This window comes from Heteronotia binoei, chromosome 17 (assembly GCF_032191835.1).
Source record: "Heteronotia binoei isolate CCM8104 ecotype False Entrance Well chromosome 17, APGP_CSIRO_Hbin_v1, whole genome shotgun sequence".
Lineage (NCBI taxonomy): Eukaryota > Metazoa > Chordata > Lepidosauria > Squamata > Gekkonidae > Heteronotia > Heteronotia binoei.
The window spans coordinates 27,501,569-27,526,621 of NC_083239.1; the positions used below are offsets into that span (position 1 = coordinate 27,501,569).

At 46.9% G+C, this 25,053-nt stretch overlaps 1 protein-coding gene across 1 annotated transcript in view; it reads right to left on the reverse strand.

Annotated features, from left to right (window-relative positions):
- Positions 1–8,508: 8,508 nt before the first annotated feature.
- Positions 8,509–25,053, reverse strand: part of MATN1 (matrilin 1) — a 36,147-nt gene continuing 19,602 nt past the window's right edge. Inside the window, exons 4-7 of the mRNA XM_060258376.1 lie at positions 23,218–23,343; positions 13,761–14,168; positions 11,420–11,572; positions 8,509–8,624 (exon numbers count right to left, since the gene is read on the reverse strand). Coding sequence (XP_060114359.1) covers positions 8,536–8,624; positions 11,420–11,572; positions 13,761–14,168; positions 23,218–23,343 — 776 coding nt within the window. The 3' untranslated portion in view covers positions 8,509–8,535. The remainder of the gene's footprint in view (positions 8,625–11,419; positions 11,573–13,760; positions 14,169–23,217; positions 23,344–25,053) is intronic.

A 25,053-nucleotide genomic window follows, 5' to 3' on the forward strand; every position in this document is an offset into this window, starting at 1 on the left:
TCAAACATGAAAAATCGTCTCTTGCTTTAAAAGAAAAAAGGAGCAAAAAAAAAAAAAGGCAGTCATTTCAGACTGGGGAAAATGGCACAGGGAGAAGGTGGGAGCTCCCTCCGCTTCCTCCACTGCAGTTCTGACCCAAATCAGCTCCCTGCAGCTCTTCTAAATTTAGTTGTCACAAGAAACTCACAGCTGCCACATGGTTCCAATCCCCATGGCTATCCCATAGAAAATGTAACATGTCGTTTGGACCTGGGTAAAAAGGAGGAAGCCCTTGAATCTGACCCATGTAATAACACATGTCAAACTGATCGTTAAACATTACTGTCCTAAACAGAGCTGTCCCCTTCTAATGCCACTAAAGTCAGTGTTTGCTACTGCACCGTTACAGTCATAGGATAGAGAATCTGAAATGAGGTTTTCCCTACTCAGCCTCCACAAATACTGGGATATTTGAGGGGGGCAGTGCCAGGGCTGTAGCCAGTGGTGGGCACAGTAGGCAGTGCCCCCTATTACATCAGGGTGCCCCTCATTGCAATGCGCCCCCACAAATAAAATCCTGGAGACAGGGCCTTCTCCATGTCAATCTCCCAGGAATCTCCCTCAGCCGTGGCTTACACCAGGTGACTCCCGCCTCCAGGGGTGGCCCACTCACTAGGCAAATTAGGCATTTTCCTAGGGCAGTGGGCCCTGGGGGGCCCCAAATTGGGCACCCCCACATGACTTGGGTGATGCTATGCTGCTGCACTTCCCTCCTGGGGTTGATATCCAGAAAGACACCCCTGTACTGATTCCTAAACAATGCACCCCTGGAATGTGATATTGCAATGTAACCCTAGAATATTAATATGACACAGAAACACCCATCTGAACGGGAATGATCTTTCTTGCACATAACGGAGACAAATCCAGTTCATTCTAGGCCCCAAGCATGCTGGCATGATGCCAAGTCTTGTTCACAGGCTGGACAAACATGTGGCTGTGCTGAAAGGCTAAAAAGAACCTCCATCTTGCTCCTGGAGAAGAACAACTCCAGGCCCGGAGAGAGGGTATAGTGGGCAAAAGTTGTGAAAATCCCTTCACTCCTCTTGGCAACCTTTTAAGTCCTGTTATCAAAACATTAAAAACAATATAAGGGTTACCAGAACCCCTGCAACACAAACAAAGTGGTTTGTATATATGTTCTGTTATTCTTCAGGCAAGACAGCAGAAACAGGTTAAGTGGCCATCTTGTGTGAATGTGTGGTATACCTTTAAACTGGTCTCACATTTCTGCCAGGGAATTTGACTTCTAATAGAATTTCTATTTTTCTTTAATTACTGCTAAGGCGATCAAAGTCTACCAATCTCCTGAACACTTGATGGATAGCTATCCATGTTGACATTTAGGGAGAAATCTATTACTTTTGGGGAGCTTCAAAGGAACCAGTTTGGAAAAACAGGGCCATAAAAACTTATCTGGCCAGTGTAATTAAAATTCCTCTTTTGGGGTATGATTGTATGACACTATGATTTATGATTGGACACTCAGTACATGACACCCCAAATTTCCATTGGACATTTGAGTTATGACACTCTGTTATCTTACTGGACAATTGAACCTCTTGATGTGATGTAATTGATCCTAGAAAACAGGCAACCCTATCTGTCAGGATTAGATTTTTCCACCCTCCCCTCCATCCAGAAATTTTTCCCACCTTCCCATTCTCCCTGGCATCCTTCCCTCCCTCCAACCCTTCCTGCCTTCATTCTTCTCCCCCCTCTTCTTCTCAAGAGAAATCTCTTTCCAGAGGCCTCATGTTTCCTCGGACTGAACCTACTCTGCAAGATTTAGGTATTGTATACCTACCCACCCATCCACACTTATTCAGCTAACCACTGTATTCCTCTTGAATGCTTGAAATTGTTTGATTGGGATGTAATTATTTGAAAACCAATACCTATAATAAAATCCATTATTTAACCAAAGAATTTTCAGTGGTTTAACTCTGTTAATAATAATAATAATAATAATAATAATAATAATAATAATAATAATAATAATAATAATAATAATAATAATAATAATAATAATAAACATTGACAGAGATCTTTGTTCACCTCAGCTCTCGTAGGTCTACCATTTTGAGCTAAGAAATATTAATATTCCCCAATGAAAGGTTAGTTGAGGTGTAACAGATTGGTGGAAAATGGTATTGGCACTGTCCTTTTGGGAACTATGAGCCAAGCCTCAAAACTTAAATTTACTGACTTAGAGAAAAGACCCTGAAAAATCCTTGCTAAGTGTGTGCGTGTGTGAGATTCTGTGTGCTTGAAAACTATTGGTGGGGATCAGCTTTCTCTTTTTCCTCTCTACAGTTGAGTGTCGGTCAGCCGCACCGATTGGGTCATGAGATTCCGTGCAAACGGCCATGAGCTTTAGCCTATGAGAACCCAACCAGCTCAAAAGAGAGAGAGCATTTTTACCCTTAAAAAGCAGCTCTGATTAAGCCAACAGAGACATCATGTCAGACAAAAAGGACCTCTCAGACAAAAAGGGGCTCTCTTCCCCATCCCAAACGATGTTTAAACCCAAAGAGAAATTAGGCAAACTTCAGAAGTGGCTTATCAAACAAGGTGAGAACCCCTGGAAGGGAGGTGTGTTTAGAGGGCCAGACCCACGCACCACTCTGAAAAAATGCCTTTCAAGATTTCTGTGAAGGTTTTAAGCCCCATTCATCTGCTAAAGACAAGTATGCAACTTGGGGTTTATGGTCAGCGTTGGGAGACTGTGCAGAATATGCACAGGAGATGCAGGCTAATTATGAGGAAGCTGCAGGAAAACTGGCAAAACTAGAAAAGGAATTGGCTGAGAGAAATGAAACCATGCAGAGAGAATCCACTGAGAAGTTACAGCAGCTAGAGCAGGAACTGTCAGACAAGTTGAACACTCTAAAACAGGAATTTGAGTAGAAGTTAGAGGCTACTGAAAGATCCTACATAGAGCAGATAAACACATTACAATATGAGGCACACAACAGATGGGTCTCTCTAGACATAGAGTTATGTGAAAAGCTGGAATTAAAGGAGACAGAGATAGAGAACTTGCGTGCTGAAAAATATGACCTATTGGTCGACACACAGGCTTATGCCTCCTCTTCATTAGACGCCCAGCAGAAACTTAAGGATGCTTTAACCTGTGCCAGTACAGCAGAACAGAGGGTTGCAGATTTGGAAAAACAATTCACAGAAACTCAGCATGCTGCCAAATTTTTAGTAGAGCACCAGTCTGCACAAAAACTCGAGTCTTCACATGATGCCTGCAGGAAAGAAATGCACTCCCTCACGCACAAATTAGGACTCCAGAAGGCCTTGATTGCCTCTGTACATCCAGGCACTATTGTGGACATGGATTTCTCCGAGCTAGCCCCTGACAGCCATCAGGAAGACACTAGGCCCCCATCTCCTTCTTACAATCCAGACTTGCCACAACTTAGACCAACTAGGCCTGCACCTGCACCCCCCCTCCCCCAATCACCGGTGAGCCAGTCAGCACTCAGGCTAACACAGACCCTATTTCAGAGCAAGCCCCTGAGCCAGCTCCTGTCTAACCTGTAACAACAAGAACAGTTGCAGGTGGGAGACTGAATGTTCAGGAGGTCAGTGAAAAGGTAGCCTGGAAGCCTCAGGAGGCAAAGGTTATTGCTGACCAAATTGGTCCTCTTACCAGGGAGACTGGAACCACCTGGTTCACTGCAATCCAGAACACCTACCCAAATGCTATAGGGGAAGACCTTTCTCAGCTAGCAAGGCTCTGTACAAATGGAATAGACGGCCCCACCATTGAATCTGGCATAGCCACATGCCATCTCTCAACTTATAGAAACCAGCTTGACTGGATGAGGGAGGTTGCAAAATTGCTCTGGCCTGGACGTCCGCTTGAACATCTGTACATCACAGAAACTCAAGGCCCAGGGGAAAACCCTGAAGCCTGAAGTAGATCGGAAAAAGCTTTCGGCCATGCTAGCTAGGAGAGTCCAATGCCTACATGGAACCTATGAATTTGATGATGCAGACTTTAAAACAACACTTGTTGCAGGACTAAATACTCAGACAAAAGTCATCATTGGTCTACTTGATTAGATTTTTCCACCTTCTCCTCCATCCAGGAATTTTTCCCACCTTCCCATTCTCCCTGGCATCCTTCCCTCCCTCCATCCCTTCCTGCCTTCATTCCCACCCACCCACCCCATTCTTCTCAAGAGAAATCTCCCTCCAGAGGCCTCGTGTTTCCTCTGAGTGAACCTACTCTGCAAGATTTAGGTATTGTATACCCACCCATCCACACTTATTCAGCTAACCACTGTATTCCTCTTGTAGGCTTGAAATTGTTTGATTGGGATGTAACTATTTGAAAACCAATACCTATAATAAAATCCATTATTTAATCAAAGGATTTTCAGTGGTCTAACTCCGTAAACATTGACAGAGATCCTTGCTCACCTCAGCTCTTGTAGGTCTACCATTTTGAGCTAAGAAATATTAATATTCCCCAATAAAAGGTTAGTTGAAGTGTAACAGGGTTTCTCCCCACTAAGCTAAATGGCTGTGGCCACTCTTTTGGTGTCATTCCTTCCCATTGCTGCTGCCCCGGCCCACACCCCACACTAATACTGATCATGCCGGAGGGCCAGCATAGGAGCTGTGAGCCTCTAGTGCCATTTTACTCACCAATCAGCTGAGGAGGGCAGAAGGGAGGGAAGAGGAATCTGGGAGCCGGGAAAGGTCCCCCAGGTTCCTCACAGCCCTGAAGTCACCGGGGGCCCAATTGCTTGTCCCCCGTGCAGGCAGCAGGGCACAGCGCCTCGGAGGAGGGTGGAGGGTCATGAGTCTGCCTGGGACACCATGCGCCCTAGGGCCAGCCCTGCCCGCCTCCTCCACCAGAGCACTCACTGCAAGGCACAAGGGACAGCCCATACTAGACTGGCATTAATTCAGCGCACCAGCCTCCAGGGCTGCCTTCTCCCCAGTTGGCCTTGTAGCCAGCAGGCACAGGTGGGCGCTGACCGGGTGGCGTTCATTTGTTCTGGCCAGTGCTGTATGAAAGAGAAAGCGGGTGCAAAAGACATGGCTTCTGTGGTGATCCATGCATCTCTCACCTGTCTCAACACAGACAAACACAATACACATACCCTCACAGATGCAGAGAGCCACTTCAGCCTTCCCCAGCCAGGGAAGCATTAATTTAATTTCATTTTAATTAGCATCCCCCAAGGCACCTGCAGGCATCATGGGGGGCCCACACTGAAAAAAAAATCCTGGCTACAGGGCTGGGCAGTGTCTGGGGAGGGCTAAGTTTGGGAAGGATGTGACTTTACCTCCTGGTGAAACTCTAGGCTGCCTCTCTCAGTCTCTATGGTCTAGTAACACAAAGGTTAGGGTAAATTCCTAGAGCACTCCTATGTGCAAGCCAAATTTTCTCCTGCTCAGTTCCTCAAGGGTGGGGAAACTGGGGCTGAGGGATAGTAATTTCCAGACCTGGGCATGTAAACAAAAGACGTAGTGGGACAATCAATGTTTATTTTGACTGATTAATTGGATAGTATATTCCATGCTTGCCCTGACCTTGATAGTCGAAGCTAGCCCAATCTTGTCAGATCTCAGAAGCTAGGCGGGGTCAGTCCTGGTTAGTTTTTGGATGGGAGACCTCCAGGGAATACCAGGGTTGTGACGCAGAGTCAGGCAATGGCAAACCACCTCTGAACGTCTCTTGCCTTGAAAACCCCATGGGATCACCATAAATCAGCTGTAACAGGGGGGGGGGGGGAATCGCATGCTTACAATGCTGCAACTAAAAAGGAACTAGAAACTTAAAAAAAAAAAAAAAGTTAAAGCTTAACATCCAGGGAAGGAGGCAGGAATATCCTTGTAGTGGGAAGCTCCCGTGTAGTTACACTCCTGCCTATTCTGTTTGGGGCAGCCTTTGGAACTATAGGTTAGTTTGGCAAATACAGCATTCCAATAAATGTTATGCAGCATTTATTGCATTTCAGTTGGGAGGGGTTTGCATTTTTTTTTTCATTCTGTGTTGTGGCTGCGCACTGGCACAGGCTGTCAATCAAAAATAAATAAGCAAGCTGTCCCCATTCCGCCCATGCGAGAAATGTGCATAATTAAAACCAGGAAACGCAACAAAGCTCTTCCAAAGCCAATCTCCACTTTTTCAGCAAACTTTAATTGTCTTTAATGCAAAAACATCTGTTGCAATGACATTTTCTGGATAATTCGTGCAATTCCGAAAAAGCCTTTTCCGTACTCTCAAGTATAAATATTCTGATACGAACCACTATGAAATTTACCAAAGCCCCAGCCGCGTATGCTCACATTTAGAGGGGTGCAGTGGTGATGTGTTTGATGGCATGCCTTGTTGGGACTGGTGACTACTTGGTCAGTGGAGACGGGGGGGGGGAGCTGTAAATAAGAAGTAGCAGAAAACTGTAAATGAGGCCACATTGGCTTAGGGCTTGAACATGGCCTAAGGCAGGGACATCATCCAGTTATACAAAGGGAACATTAACCAAACAACAGTCTACAAAGAGAGGTTCATAGCCAGGGTCTTCGACAGCAGTGTCCTGACATGATGTTGGCATGTCTTAATGTCACTGGAGAACTGGAGTTGGGAGCCTTTGACCTGGATGGCCCAGGCTAGCCCAGTGTCGTCAGATCTTGGACACTAAGCAGGGTTGGCCCTGGTCAGTGTTTGTATGGGAGACCACCAAGGAAGCCCAGGGTCACTTCACAGAGGCAGGCAAAAACCGCCTTTGGATGTCCTTTGCCTTGAAAACCCTCAGTGGGGTTGCCATAAATGAACTGTGACTTGATGGCAAAAAAAATTGGGGGGAAGCAATTGATGTCCCATCCTGCTAGTGAAACCAAGATGCAAATATGGGGGTGGGTGGTGGGGAATCCATAGATGAGTCTCATCCTTAAAAAAAGAAAAACAGACTGAACCTATAAAGCATCTTACTGGCGAGTAGAACTTTGGCTATGATTTGCTAAAACTCTTTGTAATCTTAATTTTTTGCAACAAACATCAGCAGGAGTTTCCAGCTGGAGGCCTCTGGGATGCCTGAATTAATACTCATTGTTCCTGCTGCTTAGAGATAAATGCTTTATAAACAAATTATACATCTGCCATTTCTTTTCTCATTTTTTCTAAACATTCAGAGTCACGCCGGTCAAACTCGGTTCTTAAACAGAAAGGACAGCATACACAGAAACCAAGACGCGACAGAAGAACCCAGTGAGAGTTCCCAGAACTCCATACAAAGCACATATTTGAAACATTATAGATGTATATATTAAGCTTTAGATTAAAAACAATTTCTCCCAGGTATTTAATATATGCAGAATCTATGATGCAAGGGATAGTTTAATGTTATTTTGGTACACAAGGACATAATAGGGCTTTACCATAATGCATATTCCAGCATTACATTTTTTTATCCTTCTCTTCCAAAGAAGGCAGCTAGAAAAGTCATTGTATTAAAATATAAGATGTAGCACTGCCAAAGAGATGCTCATCTGTAGAAAGCGAAAGTCTTCTGATGTGTTTGCTTTCTGATGGCTTTTTTTTTAAACAGTGATCCTGTTTTCAAGGGCAGCGAGTTTTCTTGTCACAGCTTCCAGTGAGGAAGAATTAAGGAAAAAATAATGGATGGCTTCGGCACAGTAGGAAACAAATATAGGAATGTAGAGCTAAAAGGGACCTCAAGGGTCATCCAGTCCAACCCAATGCACAAGACAGGAAATTCACAACTACTTCCCCCCCTTCTCCTCCAATGACCCCTGCTCTATGCCCAGAGAAAGGCAAAATATCTCCAGGGCCCTTGGGCCAGTCTGGCCTGGAGAGAAATTCCTTCTTGGCCCCAAAGTGGTGATCAGCATTACCCTGAGCATGTAAGAAAAGGCCACAAGAGCTCATGCCTTCTTGTCCTCCCTCTCATGATTTGCCTAAGTTTACAGAATCAGCCTTGCTGTCAGATGGCCATCTAGTCTTTGCTTGAAAAACCTCCAGAGACTGAGAGCCCACCACTTCCCAAGAAAGCCTGTTCCACTGAGAAACCACTCTAATTAACAGTCAGGAAGTTCTTTCTAATGTTTAGCCACATGGAACCTTCCCACATTATTCCTTAAAGCCCCCAAACAGGGTTCCAAGTAGTGTCTTGGTAAATGCTGGGAGATTTTGTAAGACCAGGGCCGAGAGAGGATGGAATTTGAGGATCATGTGGTAACTTCCATCTGATCGTCTTAAGCTTCTGCCCCTAGTCTCTATAGTCTTTACAACAGTGACTAGAGGAGGCAGCCTAAATTCTTGCCTTTACCATAGAAACTCTTTACCATAGAGACTAAGGGAAATTGCTTGTGTGTCACTATGTGAGAGCCATTTTTTTCCCTCTGGGGTAGGAACTGAAGCTAAGCAATTCCCCATCCTGAGTGGGGAAATGAGAGGCATACCCACAAGTTATTTACATTAACACCTTGTGTTGAAAGTAGTTGTCAAAGGATATGCTTCTGTGTCAGTGCCTTTATGAGGTTATCCACCCTTGTCTGGAACTTCACAATGGCTTCACATTCACATGGATCTTCTGCTGGGAAAGAGAAAACAGTTATGGAATGACAAAACAAACTTTTAGGTACCTAGTGGGACATGAAGGGAAGCTTAAGAAACTTGGAGACATGGAGAAAACTGTTGTGATAAGATTTACAATTCAGAGACATTCCCTTATATTTTACAGTGTTAAGGAACTGGCAGTTTGTACATTTGCCCTATGGATTTCATTAGGGTTGCAGCCATGGCCTGAGAACTGGTGGAAGTCTGGAAGGGTTGGAGAGATGGGGAAGGGGTTACTATTGGCAACAGCATGACATTACTTCTGGGGAAACCTGGAAGTGACATCAAACAGCTCTAGGAATTGCCAAAAACTCTATAGTAAAACCATAGGGCTTTTGGCAGTTCCTAGAGAGGACTGGCATCATTTCTGTGTTTCCCCCAGAAGTGATGTCACACTAGAAGAAGGAGAAGAAGATATTGGATTTATATCCAATATAAATCCAATATCCGAAGAGTCTCAGAGCGGCTCACAATCTCCTTTACCTTCCTCCCCCACAACAGACACCCTGTGAGGTGGGTGGGGCTTGAGAGGGCTCTCACAGCAGCTGCCCTTTCAAGGACAACTCCTACCAGAGATAAGGCTGACCCAAGGCCATGCTAGCAGGTGCAAGTGGAGGAGTGGGGAATCAAACCTGGCTCTCCCAGATAAGAGTCCGCACACTTAACCACTACACCAAACTGGCTCTCCACTAGCATCCTGATGGTGATTTTTGTTTTTCTTCCACTGTTGCTCAGATTGGTGACAGGAAGTTCAGGCTGCCCGTGGGAAGTCTCCCACCATAACAGGAGACCTGGCAACCTTGGGGTCACATAACCTTAGTTTGTTCTAGAACACTCAAAGGCTGCTATACAAGATGTTTCTGTGGCTGTCCATATTAAAATAATTTTAAGCCAGTGGTCCCCAACCTTTTTGGCACCAGGGACCGGTTTTGCCGCCACCACTGCCACAGCCCGCCCCCTCCCTTCCTTTCCCCAGCGTTGCGCCGTGCTCCGCACCACTCCCCACCCGTGCAATCAGAGGAGTGACAAGGCTTGGAGTCGACTCTACTTGCTTCGACAAGGCCCAGGCTGATTCTAAGTTGTTTGAAGAGCAGGCTGGAGGAGGATTTTCGCACCCTCCCTCACTTCTGGAAGTTAAGGGGGGAGAGAAGGCTCCTTCAGTGCACTCTTCAAATAACTTAGAATCAGTCTGGGCCCTGTCAAAGCGGGTAGAGCCGAGCCTCAGCGCCCGCCCCTCCCCCCCCCCCCGGTGCGATGAGAGGGGCACCACGATGAGGCTCGGGCCGCTTCAACAGGGCCCGGGCTGATTCTAAGTTATTTGAAGAGTCCACTGAAGGAGGCTTCTTCTCTCCCCTCCCCCCCCCCCGCCACCGTAACTTCCAGAAGTAAGGGAGGGGGCAAAATTCCTCCTCCAACCTGCTCTTCAAACAACTTAGAATCAGCCCGGGCCCTGTTGAAGTAGGTAGAGCCAACTCTGAGCCTCATTGCTCCTCTGATTGCATGGGCGGGGGGGGGGGTGGAGCACAGCTCAGCACTGAGGAAGGGAAGGGAGGGGGCGAGCCATGGTGGGGAGCCAAGCCTTGTCATGTGAGGAGGACGGAGGAAGGCACTGTGTTGCGGCACTGCAAAGGGCAGGTGGGGGCGACAGCGGTAGGGGGGTGGAGGGCAGGGAGTGATGGCCTGGTTGCTAACCACGGTCCAGGGGTTGGGGACCCCTGTTTTAAGTCATTCCTTGTTCTGTTGGTCTTTGTGAACCCAGAAAGACTACCAACAGCAAGCCATCCTCATGACAACTGACTAAAAGCACAACAGCCCTTTAGGGAATGCCAGCTTTTTGACGGTTAACAAATATTCTCCAAGGCCTGGATAAGAAAAGCACTATGAGAACAAGAGCATAGTCACTGAAGAACAGTTAAGTACTTTTAAAATGCCATAAGCACATGGAGTTGTCTTAGACGGAATCAAGACCCTTGGTCCATCAAGGCCAATATTGTCTACTCAGACTTGGAGCAACTCTCCAGGGCCTAAGGGGGTAGAGGTCTTTCCCATCATCTCCTACCTGATCGTTTTAACCGGAAATGCTGTGGGTTGAACCTGGGACTTTCTGCATGCCAAAAAAGATGGTCTACCACTGAGCTTCAAGCCTTCTGCATGGCTCCTTCTTTGGACTCCTCAAAAATAGATGCCTTAGCTGGACATAGTTAAGCACCTGGATGACATCCATATCTTGGCAGATAGCCTACCATTGACCTAAAATGCTTGACCTTCTCTATAGGGACGCTGGAGGAGTAATTAAAACAGTGGCTTCCTTTGTTTGGCTGTGCCAGCCAACCCCAGAGCGGTAAATAGGGAGGAATCTGCTTACACATATGTGAGTATTGAGGGACAGATGGAGAGGAGGACGAAGAAGAGGAGGGAGTGGTGCACTTGGATCCAAACAAGGGGGGGTTTTTTTGTTTGTTTTACTTAATTCCACCCAGTTCCCATACTTTCTATCATTTTGGTCCATGCAGGTCCCATGACACCCAGCATAGCCTTTGAGTAGTCAAAATGGACCCATCTCTTCCTTTTTGCATCCAACAAAAACCTTTTTGCATCCAGCTCTTAGTGGTGGTCTTTCCTAGCCCCAGCCTCCCATCAAAATCTGGAGCCAGTCCTAAGAATGGATTATTCAAAGTTGACTCATTTGCTTTTGTCTGGTGCATTGATTTAGCAGGGCAGTAAGTGACCAGATTGTTTGCTAAATACACCATCTGCAACCTTACATACCAACACAGATTTTACTCTGTAGTTTCTTTGCAATGTGGTTGATGGTTTTGAAATCAGCAGTGTAGAAATAATGCTCCGACACTGGTTCAGAGGCGATTTCTTTCAGTTCATCTTCGACAGCATTGCCAACTCCTACAGCAAACATCTTGTAGCCTGATGCCAACGGAAAACAATTAACCAGTCTATTGTCTTCTCAGTGAATGAAAGAGAAAAGCTTTAATTCAGCTCAAAAACTGGTCATACCATACAATGTTAAAAGCAATTAAAACAATCACAAAACTTTTACTTTAATGCCCTTCACACCCTGGGACTAAAGTTACTAAACTCCCCAATGGAGGCTGGAATCCTCCACCACCAGCCCCTGCCCCCCAGGTGCTGATCACGTGGCTGGTGGGGGGCGATGTGCCATTATATAGAAAAGGGCTTGGTGATGTTGCTGATTTCATGCAGGAAGTGATGTCATCATCATGCCAGCAACTTCAGGGTGATGCTCTGGTATTTAGGCAAAAACTCTATGGTAGAAGCCAGTTTTACCAGAGTTTTTGCCCAAATACCAGAGCATTGCCTAGAAGTTGCTGGTGTGATGGTCATTTCCTGTGCAACTCCAATGATGTCGTGTAGGCCTTCTTCTTTTTCTTCAGATCAGTCCCCCCACCTACTGTTGGAGGGACCTGGCAACCCTTTCTGGGACTGCATGTATCTGAAGGACAGTTTCTCCCTGCATGAATCCATGCACCACTTGTGTACGAATCAGTTTCTGCTTGTAATCCCTCCCTGCTTGGAGGTATGTGATCTTCAGGAATTTCCAAATCTGACACTGGCAACCTTGTGCCATTGCCATGTACCAAACGTATCTGAAACACGGAAACAGCAGTTCTACATGGAAGGGGCAGTGCTTTAGGAATAACATTTGGGAAAGTTACAAGGTGAAAGTGATGTGATTTTACTTTCAGCAGGGATTTTCAAAGCTATAAAATATGTAGGCCTCTGTTGGCAGTCTGCCAAGGCACTGAGCTGCTTCATGGTTACTGTAATCAAGGGAATAGTTCTTTGCAGGGTTTACACGCACACACACACACACCCCTTCCCCTGTATATGCTGAGGCTGGAGGAATCCGAGTAAGTCACAAATGATTGGTCAATTAGCGAACATTCTATCAACTGTTATTAGGGTTGTCAGATCCCTCCTGGCCCCCAGTGGGTAGAGTTGCCAGAACCAGGTTGGAAAATTCCTGGAGATTTGGGGATGGACCCTGTGCTAAGAGCCCTGTAAGCTGCTGGAGGATTGGCTACATTGGGGGTATGTGGCCGACTATGCAAAGGGGTTCCTGCTACAAAAGAAGCCCTGCCAGTAGGTATGTTTTGCTTTTTTCAAGCTGCCTTGAGCCTTACAGGGAGTTGATGGAAGACAAAGGTTTTTAAATAAACAGACATTAAACAGGATGAAAATGCAGCATCGCTAAAGTCATTGAAAAAGAAGGCAATTATGGGTGCCCTGCATAAAGCCAATAAAAAGGAGTTTTCCATAATTCCCATTCCAAAGAGTAGGTGCCACATGGGGTTGTCAGTCTTCAGGTATCTTCAGACTACAGAGATCAGTTCCCCTAGAGAAAATGGCAGCTTTGGAGGGTTGGCTCTATGGCATCATACCCTCCTGAGCTGACCATGCTCCATCTCCAAATCTCCAGGAATTTTCCAAATCAGAATTGGCAACCCTACTGACACATCTGAGAAAGCACAGCCCTAACTTTGCCCATAAGAACTAGCTAGAAAGAGGACACTACAAGCAGGGACTACTGAGAATATCTAACCTGGCGTGTGAGTCTGTAATTCGGCTGTGCATATTCCACGCCCCCCCACACACACACACACATGTACATGCATATAGCTTCCTTTGGATTAATAACATCATACTGATGGATGGAGCAGAAGTCTATCAGTGGCTATTAGCCACAAGGTAAAGTTGGAACTCTCTGTCTGGGGCAGTGATGCTCTGTATTCTTGGTGCATGGCAGGGAGGGAGGGCTTCTAGTGTCCTGGCCCCACTCGTGGACCTCCTGATGGCACCTGGTTTTTTGGCCACCATGTGACAGAGTGTTGGACAGGATGAGCCATTGACTTGATCCAACATGGCTTCTCATATGTTCATATGTTCTTATAGACATGTTGGTTTCCCCAATAAGCATTGGAACAGCATCTGTTGGATGTCTTAAAAGATGATCTTGGAAGAGAATCTGTCAAGGATTTTTTTTTTCTTTGTGCATGCAACCATCCAGTGGCTTGTGATAAGGATAAATTTGTTTTACCATAATACTCCTAGTTTTTGTTTTTTGACAACCTACCTAGTTCTTTGGCTTTCTTGGCTGCATCATTGATGTAATCTTGTGACCGTCCATCTGTAAATACAATTGCCACTTTAGGGACTCCAGGTCTTCCTCCGCTGGAGATGGCAAAGGAATTGTCCACCAGGTATTTCAAGGCTTGGCCTGTCATGGTCCCTTTCTCCATGTAGGACATCTTCCTCACTGCTGTTTTAATATCCTTCTTACTATTGAATCGCCCCAGCGGGAATTCCTGCCTGACCGAACTAGAGTACTGGACCAGACCAACGTGTGCATTTCTGTCTGATACATCCAGAGAGTCCACAATCTGGTTGATGAACTTCTTCACCAGCTCAAAGTTCTCAGGCCTCACGCTCTTGGAGCCATCGATCAGGAAAACAAGATCCGTGGCAGCTCCTCCACTGCAGGCTGGGGAAACGCAAATGACAGAAAGCCAACAGCAACAGTGTGAAACACTTTGCCCTTGAACTGGGCAAAGAATGCTTTGAAAAGACTGGATGACTTCTTTTTAAAAAGGTTATTAATGCCACCCTTCTACCCACTGTGAGGCACATGGTGAGCAGGGCCATCCCAAGGGTTTTTGGAACCCTAAAACCAACTATGACTTTGAGGCCCCACCCCATTCAACTTACCTCTACAAAAGTGATGAAATATCAGCTTTCTCATTCCAAAAGCTCCAATCCTAACCAAGTATGCTTAAAAAGGTAATCCCCTGGGCAAGCACCAGTCGTTTCCCACTCTGGGGTGATGTTGCTTTCACAACGTTTTCACGGCAGACTTTTTTACAGGGTAGTTTGCCATTGCCTTCCCCAGTCATCTATACTTTTCCCCCAGCAAGCTGGGTACTCATTTTACCGACCTCGGAAGGATGGAAGGCTGAGTCAACCTCAAGCTGGCTACCTGAACCCAGCTTCTGCCAGGATTGAACTCAGGTCATGAGCAGAGTTTAGGACTGCAGTACTGCAGCTTTATCACCCTGTGCCACGGGGCTCTCACGTATGCTTACCTGGGAATAAATCCAGGTGAGACTAATGTCTGAGTAGGCATGGTATATATACATAGGAGGAGAGCTTTTTTTTTTTTGCGGGAATGCAGTTCTGGCTGGCTTGGTATCAGGGGGTTTGGCCTAATATGCAAATGAATTCCTGCTGGGCTTTTTCTATTTAAAAAGTCATGCATAGGAAGGATGCTGGCTTGACACGAAGACTGCCAAACTCTAGGTGATGGCTGGAATTCCCCTGAAATTACAACTGGTTTCCAGGCTCCAGAGATCAGTTCCCTTGGAGAAAATGGCAACTTTGGACGGTGGACTCTATCCCTGCCAAGATTCCTTCCCACCCCAAACTCTACCTGCCCAGGCTCCAACCTCCAAATCTCCAGGAATTTCTCAACTCAGAGCTGGCAATCCTATTTGATGCCCTCTCTGTCCTGCAGGCTGGACCCCAGGGGCTTAGGGTTGCCAGCTCTGGGCTCAGAAATACCTGGAGATTTTGGTGGTGAAGCTTGGGGGAAAGCAGGGCTTGGAAAGGGGAGGGACCTCAGTGGGATATAATGTTATAGAGTCCACTTAGAGGAACTGATCTGGGTTTTCTGGAGATCAGTTGTGATAGCAGGAGACCTCCAGGTGCCATCTGGAGGTCAGCAAACCTACTGGGGCTTCCTGTGGCTCTGGCAAATAAAAACTTCTGTGATTCAAAGACCTTATGGAGCAAAACAAAAAAACTCCAGCTGCTCTAGAAAACCCAGGGCTATTTTTGAGCAGGAATGCACAGGAACACAGTTCCAGCTGACTTGATCTCAGGGGATGTGGTCTAATATGCAAATGAGTTCCTTCTTCTACAAAAAAAGCCCTGAAAAAATCTATAAGGACAGTAGCAATTTTATCTCCTAGCAGAGTAAGTTCCATGGGTTGGAGGCAGCATTTGCCCAGGGTCCTCAACAGATTGCCTTCAAACAAAACTGTGTTTGCTAACAGGGGAGGGGAGACTAAAAGCCTTCACTTCCCTTTTGAAGAATCATGACCACCATCAAGTGGTACGACACTCAATGTTACTGCCTTCTAACTGGAAGGGAAATGATCAGATGTATTAAACTGGTTCCATTGCCCCTTCAGGATTTCCTTCTTCCCAGGAGGTGTGACGAGAAAGGCACTGAGGCAGCCATTTTGAGTTTGGCACTACCTCCTGTAGCAGCCATTTTGAGATGGCACTCACCACCCTTTTGCAAAATTCCAAAAGGTAATACAACTCCTGCTCTAACCACTGTTCCTCAAACATCTTAATATTCATTGGCGTATCAGTTAGTTTTGAACATTTCTAATTACTGTTTCTAAGTTTGTTTTAGTTTTGTTGGAACTTAGCTGTTTCAGTATTATTCTTACATTTTGGCTTTAATATCAAACTATTGCTAATCAGAAGAGCCCCGTGGCGCAGAGTGGTAAAGCTGCAGTACTGCAGTCTGAACTCTCTGTTCACGACCTGAGTTCAATCCTGGCAGAAGCTGGGTTCAGGTAGCCGGCTCCAGGTTGACTCAGCCCTCCATCTTCCCGAGGTGGGTAAAATGAGTACCCAGCTTGCTGGGGGAAAAGTGTAGACGACTGGGGAAGGCAATGGCAAACCACCCCATTAAAAAGTCTGCTGTGAAAACGTTGTTATGCTACGTCACCCCAGAGTCGGAAACAACTGGTGCTTGCGCAGGGGACTACCTTTACCTTTTTTATTGCTAATCAGAGGCATTACTTTCTTTTTGCTCTCTTTTAGAGCATTGATATTTTAAAACCTTGTGAAGTGTTAATGACATTTATAATATAGTTTATGTAAAAAGAATAAATACATTAAAAGCCAAATGCTTGCCACACTTTCTGTTCAGCATTGGTAACAATGCGCTGTTTGATACGTAAAGACTCAAAGGGTAGTGCGGTCTCTTTGACTACTCCAGAAGGCAAGTGTTTCTCCTCAGAAATGAGGGAGGGTTGTTTTAATTGGCACTCAAGAGTCTAGAGATCGGTCCTGTCTGCATTTTTGCATTATGGAACCTTCCCAAATCAAAACTTTTTTCAAAAAACTGAGTCGGTTGTACTACCCCTAACTTAATCCTTCATTTGCTAAAAGGGGTTCTGCATCTCAGAGGATCACTTGTTCTTCCACTGGCAGCCAGTGTAAATTTTTTAACTGAGCACTTCATCCTCTCTGGTGCTTTCTTGGCTCTGTTAGAAACCAGCAAGGAGGGTCAATTAAGGACGCCAGTGCACTTTTACTGGGGAAGTACTGCCGACCCTGAACGCCACTCCTTCCAAGCAACAGGATCCTGGCCCTATGAGAACAGACTGTTTTCCTCTTCCATAATAGCAGAATCTTTAATCCACCTTTCTTGCTGCTCTCTTGAAACAAGGAGCTCAAAAGTGGAGCAAGCAATCACTGAATCTAGGGGAGAAGCCCACTGGTGTTCCATTGAGCCCACTAAGGCTTACTGTTTACCATGTGCAGCAGGCAAACTCCCGTCCTTGCCCTTATTCACCTGGGCTAAATCAATGGAGCAGTGGGAGAAAAAGTAGAGGGAATAGAGTTGCCAATCCACAGTTGGGAGCAGGGGATCCCATGGATCGGGGACACACACAGCCCACCGCTTCAGGGTTATCAGAAAGTTGGCAGTGAGGGGAGGAAATTGAATGACTGCTGGGCAGGCCTGGTGCTGAGGGTTCTGCCGCCTCAGGCAGAGCTCCACTTCCCGCCCCTGGCTTCCGGGGAAACACAGCAGTGGGCTGCTTGAAGCTTGGTTCGAAGCACACTCGCTGCCACCACCACTCTGACGTCACTAAGGCTTCCTGAGCCTCAGGAAGCCTGGGCAGGGTCGGGATAGCAGCGGGCATTAGGCTTCCCAACCCTCCCGCCCTGGCGGGGGACCCCAGAATTTCCACCCTCTTCCCCCGCTCCCCAAAAAAAGGAAGTGGGGGGGAGGGGGAGCATGGTGAGCCGCCCCATCCCGGAGCAGTCGAGGCCGCCACGCCGCTGCCGCCCCATCCCCGCCCACCGCAGCTGCTCCTCAGAGATGAGCCCAGGCTGAGCCCATCTCGAAGGAGCAGCCAAGAAGCCGCAGCAGCGCAGGGGAGGGCGAGGCAGGCCAGGAGCATGGCGAGCCGCGAATCCAGGCCCTTCTAGGACCCGGACTCGCGGCTCGCCACGCCCCCCGCCCGCCTCCACCCACCCCTCCGATTCCACCCCAGAGGAGGAGCGGGCAAGGCCGCCGCGCCGCTGCCGCCTCTTCTCCGCTCGCCGTGGCTGCTCCTCCAAGATGGGCTCAGGCTGAGCCCATCTCGGAGGAGCAGCCACGGCGAGCAGAGAAGAGGCGGCAGCGGCCTCGCCCGCTCCGAGACAGGGTGGCTCACCATTTCCCCCCTCCCCTCTAGCTCCACCCCAGTGTCTCCTGGCTCCACCCCCAAAGTCTCCTGGCTCCACCCCCAAAGTTCCCAGATATTTCTGGGGTTGGACTTGGGAACCCTAGCGGGCATGCTCAGAGCCGGGGTCTGAGAGTGCTCACTGCCATGCCCCTTGACTTCTCCGAGCCTCAGGAAGCCTGGACAAGGTCAGGGTGGCAGCGAGCGCACTCAGAGCCATGTTCTCTGCCATGCCCCTCCCTCCCAACCTCGCTGAGGCTTTCTGAGCCTTAGGAAGCCTGGGCAAGGTCGAGGCAGCAGCAGGCGCACTCAGAGCTGGGCTCCGAGCACGCTCGCTGCCATGTCTCCCTGTGACCTCACCCAGGCTTCCCGGGGCTCAGGAAGACTGAATGGGGTCATGGGCAGCCATCTTCATGTTCCCTGGGTCTGACCCGGGGAATACAAAAGTGGCCGGACAGCACTCCGAGGAGCACACATGCTGCGCGTGAGGAGAAGGCCCAGGGCACCCTAGGTGGCAGCCTACTTGGCTACTCTCACGCACTGGCCATGCTGCTGGGCACTCCATTATACCCTATTGAGACTGGTCCTCATAGGGTATAAAGGAGAATTGATCCATGGGTATCTGGGACTCAGGGGTGGGCTGGTTTTTTTTGTTTTGTTTTTTAGGTAGAGGCACCACATTTTCAGCATAGCATTTGGTATCTCTCCTAAAAAAAACCCCGCAGTTTCAAAAAGATTGGTCAAGGGAGCCTAATTCTGAGCCCCAAAAGAAAGTGCCCCCATCCTCCATTATTTCCAATGGAAGGAAGGCATTTAACGGGAATGTGGCCCCTTTAAATGAAGATGAAGATATTGAAGATGAAGATATTGAAGATGAAGATGAAGAAGATGAAGATGAAGAAGATGAAGATATTGGATTTATATCCCGCCCTCCATTCCGAAGAGTCTCAGAGCGGCTCACAATCTCCTTTACCTTCCTCCCCCACAACAGACACCCTGTGAGGTGGGTGGGGCTGGAGAGGGCTCTCACAGCAGCTGCCCTTTCAAGGACAACCTCTGCCAGAGCTATGGCTGACCCAAGGCCATTCTAGCAGGTGCAAGTGGAGGAGTGGGGAATCAAACCCGGTTCTCCCAGATAAGAGTCCGCACACTTAACCACTACACCAAACTGGCTTAAATGTGATAGCCAGAACTCTTTTCATAATTCGATCATGCTTGTCACAACGTTGCTCCTGGCTCCACTCCCAAATTCTTTTGGCTCCACCCCCGAAGTCCCTAAATATTTCCTGAGCTGGACCTGGCAACCCTAAGAGGGAATGACATCACGACCTTTCCATGATGCTGCAGGAACTTCCCCAATCTCTACAGTCTTTACTGTAGATACTGGGGAAAGAAATTCCTAGAGCATTTGAGGGACTGTGATGTCATTTCCACATGATCACCCAGAAATGACCACACCTGGAATGTTTCCCTCCCCATGTTCCACCCCCTCCCCCAAAGCTAGCAAACCTACACCCTCTAGGGCGTGCTTTGTCAGGTTCTCTCAATCACACAGCGTGCTTTGTCAGGTTCTCTCAATCACACAGCAGAGCTACTGAACCAAGCCTCTCTTCCTCCTATTGGCTGACGCTCCTCCCTCTCCTTATACATAACAAAGAGCAACAGTCTGCATGTTCTTCACTGCTTACACAGAAGATATGAGTGTGTAATTAACTGAGCAAAAGAAAATTTTAAAACATGCAGGTTAGTCTGGAAGATGAGGAATAGACTTTGTTGGAGATGACGGCATGAAATATTCCAGATGGTGCCAGCCACAAGCACTTAGTCTTTGGGATCACCCCACTTGGATGGGCAGGAAGCGACATGCAAGGAAAGCTGTGGTTGCCATGTCAAGCAAGATCAAACAGAACCAGCCCTAGACTGTCTGGCACCATAGGCAAGGCTAACTTCTGGCACTTGCCCACACACTAATAACATCGCTGAAGCATATGGGGGTACTCAATTTGGTGCCCCCAGAAGGCCAGCATCCTAGGCAATTGCCTAGTTTGCCTAGTGGTAGGACCCAGTGCCAGATCAAGCCCTGTGGAGGCCCCTAGGCAATCAAAATCTTAGGACCCCCCTAACAAATTATCTTAGAGTCTGAACTTCCGTCCCACTGCCTATGGCCCCTACTGCAGCCTGCAGGCACTTCTTAAAAGCCCCTTTTACTAAGCTGTGGGGGAGAGGCAGAGAGAGGCAAACAATGCCAGCAGCAGCCATACCAGGCAAGTTGGGCAAAGAGCAGCTCAGTTGCTGGCTGTGTATGCAGGCTGGGAGGGCTGTAAGTGGGGGGAAACCAGGGGGAAGCTGGCCCAGGGCCCCTAAAGGCGTGGGGGCCCATAGGCCAGTGCCTACTTGGCCTAATTGTTAATCTGGCTCTGGCAGGGCCAGCCCTGAACAGAACCAGTCAGGAGGGGTTGTGGCTCAGGGCGCATGCTTTACACCTGGGACATCTGAAGCTGGTCTGAATGCAGGATGCTGAAGGATGGTGTGTGTGAAGAAAGGCCCCTCTGAACAGCTGAGTTCTCAGGGGGACTAGGGTATCATTACTGTAAGAATCCCAGGGCTCTTTTGTCAAACCACAAACAAAAATGATCTGCACACCATGGACTAATAACTTATATTGCCAGTGCACACCAACGAGGCAGCTTTGGAGAGGCTATAACTCAGAGGTACAACCTACACTCGGCATGCCAGTCCCTGCCATCTCCAGTTAAAGGAGAACAGGTAGAAGATGCTTCTCTGCCTGAGACACTGGGGAGTCTCTGCCAATCAAAGTAGACAATGCAGAGCGACATGGACCAATCAGGTCCATCATCACATGAGAGGCAGGGGCTATGGCTCATTAATAAAGGCTGTGTGTGTTGCAGGTTAGAGGACTCCAATTCAGTCTCTGGCATCTCCAACTAAAGTATCTCAGGCCTGGTCTATGCATGCAGCAGGATGAGGTGGGTAGAATGGAATGTACCACTTCAGACTGCAGGTGAACCATAGAATTTTGGGATGATCCACTATGTTAACAACTCCCTGAAATTTAAAAAGAAAAAAACCCAGCAAGCAAAGAGTGGGAGTTGAAGTTTTTCCCCTGTACTGTTAGTTTTCTGTTTGCCTGGAGCTGTTTATAAAGAGGAGAATTCAGAGCTGAAATCCATTCCCTTAAGTCTGAAGTAGTACAGTCCAATCTATCAACTCAAGGTTCTTGCACCTCTTTGTATAGGGCTCAGACTGTAGGCACTGAAGAAGACCGGCTTCTGCCTGAGATATTGAAAAGCCTGTCTCAGTTTCTCTAGATGGACCAGTCTTCTGACTCAGTAGAAGGGAACTTTCGATGCAGGTAATAACTACACCATGTTCCATGTATTTCAAATAAAACAATCTTCCACCTAGGGAAATAGACTTCAGAAAGAAGATTCTGCTATTTTTATATGTATACAGGGCCTTTTCTTTGAGCACGAACACACAGAAATGAAATCTAGCTGACTTGGTGTCAGGGGTGTGGCCTGATATGCAAATAAGTTCATGCTGGGTTTTTTTCTACATGTATATACCACACTTTTCTCTCTAAAGAGGCATACAGCATTATTATCCCTTCTTCCATTGTTTCCCTTCAACAGCCGCCCTGTGAGGTTGGGCTGAGAGGCGGGTTGGGACTGGCCCCAAAAATGAACTTCCCTCGTATAGCAGGGATTCAAACCTGGGTCACCCAGATCCAAGTCTGACACTCTGACTGCTATACCAGGGTGGGTTTCATAAGTAGCCATGCAATTTCTACAGAAAGCCTTTGTTTAAGAGCCATAAGAAACCATGTTTCCTCTAGCGAAGAGCTTGTTTTAGCTTGCAACACATCTTGCTTAAAGAAGTCACTTTGTACCTAATCTGTGTTTTGAGTATTATTGATTGGATGCCCCCTTGTCTCGCTGAACTCCATCACAGTAAGCTACCATCGAATATCAACTCTGAAATTATGAAATGATGTTGTTGGCAAGATCAGGAGAAACTCCCACCTGCAACTTGACAAAAAAGGGCCTCTCCAGAGCATCTTCAACTCTCTGTGGGGAGGAAAGCTTTCATGAAGAAAGTTTGGGAAAATCTGAGCTTTTCAGAAGAAGAAGATGTATACCTTGCCCTTTACCCAGAGTCTCAGAGCAGCTGACAATCTCCCTTCCCTTCCTCTCCCCACAACAGATACCATGTGAGACAGGTGGAGCTGAGAGAGCTCTTTCAAGAACTACTCTAGAAAGAACAGCTCTGAGAGAATTTGTGACTGACCCAAGATCACACCAGCAGCTGAGTGGAAAATCTGAGTTCTCCCAGATTGGAGTACGCACTGTTAACCACTACAAACTGGCTCTCAGAGAATGCTTTAAAAAAAAAAAAAAGCATTCATTATGAGCAGGGGTGGACATGCTGAGGGCTATGTCATGTTTAAGAGCCCCACAATATTACCCCCAAAAGGTGGTAATTTAGTAATGGTTAGTAACTAGTTTGTGTTTAGATGCCCCTCACAATCTTAGGCCCTGAAGTGTAGCTCACTTGATGAATAATAATAACTGAGTCCTGTCAAGTTACCACTGACTTATGGCAACTCCCCGTGAAGTTTTTAAGGTAAGAGATGAACAGAGGTGGTTTGCCATGGTTTCCATGACAACCCTGGTCTTCTTGATGGTCTTCCATCCAAGGGTTAACCAGAGCCATGCTTAGATCCCGAGCTCTAAAAAGGTCAGCCTAAGTCTGAGCTATTCATTCTGCTACATAGTTGACTTAGGGTGTGCATAAACCCATCTTTAATTATGAGGGGAACTCATAATCAGATGAATGGGACCAAGCAAAAAGGGAACAGGAAAAGGAAGGAGAATTAAAGTAATGTGGTGTGGGTGTTAGGGTGCGGGAAAAATGAGCTTAAAACCAGGAAGATGGCCACCCTTCCTGTGTGGTAGATTCTTGCATTTTTGAACTATGCAAGAATTTACAGGATTTGGAGGACATATTGGCTGGTTTGGCCAAGCCTAAAATGGAATTATTTACCACTGCAGGTTTTCCCATCGGTGTTAAGTGTGAACCCCTCTTTACAAGCGCATGTGTATGAGGCACCCGTGCTGACACAGATCTGCTGACAATCGTGGTCTCCCGTGGCACACAAGTCTGATACAGCTATAAAACAAATGACATGCAAATTGAAAATGCATTAGTGTCCTGAACTTACAAAAAAACAAATCAAGGTTTCATGGTACACACATAGGATCCATTTGTACTTTTGTAGGGAGTTCAGGTGGAAGATGCCTCAGGAAATGATTGGTGGTAAGGGAAGCTTCAGCCATTTCCCCCCAGCTCAAAATCACCACACACAACTTGCTTTTCACCCTGCAATGTGCATGGCAGGGCTTTCAGGGCTTTTTTCTCCTCTCCAGATAAAACGTTTGGGGTGTGATTTTGAGTAAACAAATGTCAAGAAGACAAAGGGAGAAGCTGGGCTTCTCCTCCTGGCCTTTTGCTTTTGATTTGCAGTCTCTGAAGTTTAGGGATAGCAGCTTCCAGGTGGGATTTCAGGATCCCCTAGAAATACAGCTCATCTTCAGACTACAGAGAACAGTTCCTTTGGAGAAAACGGCTGCTTTGGAAGGTTGGGTGTATGGTGTTGTACTCCTACTGAGAGCTTGAAGCACGTATTGTGACTGACCTGAATGTCTTTCTAAATTTTAAAGGCAGCAATACCTTCCCTCCCCCTCCCTGGCTTTTTTTCCCTGAGGGAATGTGGCAGAATGGAGTTCTGAAACCTCTTTCTGAAAACAAAATTCTCAAAAAAAATGTTTAAATGTTCATGAGAGGCATCTGTGTGTTTCTCCTTCATTTCCCTCTTGAGAGTTCTGGCACTTTTTTTTTTTTTTCAAAGAAGAAGAAGCCCTGGCCCCTTCTATTGTTTATGGGTGGTGGGGTTCTTTATTTTTTGGGGGGGGAGTGGTTTAAGGAAACTGTTCTGTTAGGAAGAGCGTTAAATATCCTTGTCTCAAATGCTTTTTTTGCTCCAGAGTGAAGTGTGAAATATCACCTTTTGCTGACTCTCCTCCCACTTTCCCTAATTTAAACAGAGCGCCTGAGATGAGTCAAACAAAGAGGGCCCTGTATTCCATTACATAAACCTGGATGCTGCTAATTGGGTTAAATCTTGTGTGACTTTAAATGACCCGTCAAACACGGCATCAATATTTGCAATCAGTCAGGCCTTTGTCGGTGATGCTAGCAAAGATTTGCCTCCTGCCGTACGCCTGGACAACAGAGATGGTTGTCTGTTCCTTCATCTCACTGTGCCCCCACCCTCAGAAGCACTGAGGTAACTACCAGAGAGAGGGACTTTTGAGGCTCAGTTCTGCAGCTCTGGTCTTACCTCCCAAGGCAATTTGTGTGGCCCATTTTTTCAGTCTTTATGATGTATGCTGAAAACAGTCCATTTTAGGATGGCCTTTGCAGCTTAGGCTGGCTATTTATTCCATCTGTTAGCTACCTTTATATCCCCACTTTCCCTCTGTCATGGAACTCAAGATGGTTAAATGCACAGTGTCCCAGAAAGGGTGGCCAGATTGCTTCCTTTGGCAATTTAAACTCTGTGCACCAAGTAAAAAGTGGGGGGAAGCTGGGCCTTGTTGAGAAAAAGGGCAAGCAGGTAGACAGCATATTTTGAGAACTTTCTATTATTCATGTTTTTGTGCTGAAGTATGTTCAGGGCTTTTTTTAGCCTGACTCTGAAGTGTTATCAAGGTTAAAATCTATATGCATTAGAAGAAGCCCCTTTTGCTTATGCCTTTACCTGGAGCATTTATATTCTGTCTAGACAAGCTGCTAAAGTCAACTCACAGCAAAACTAAC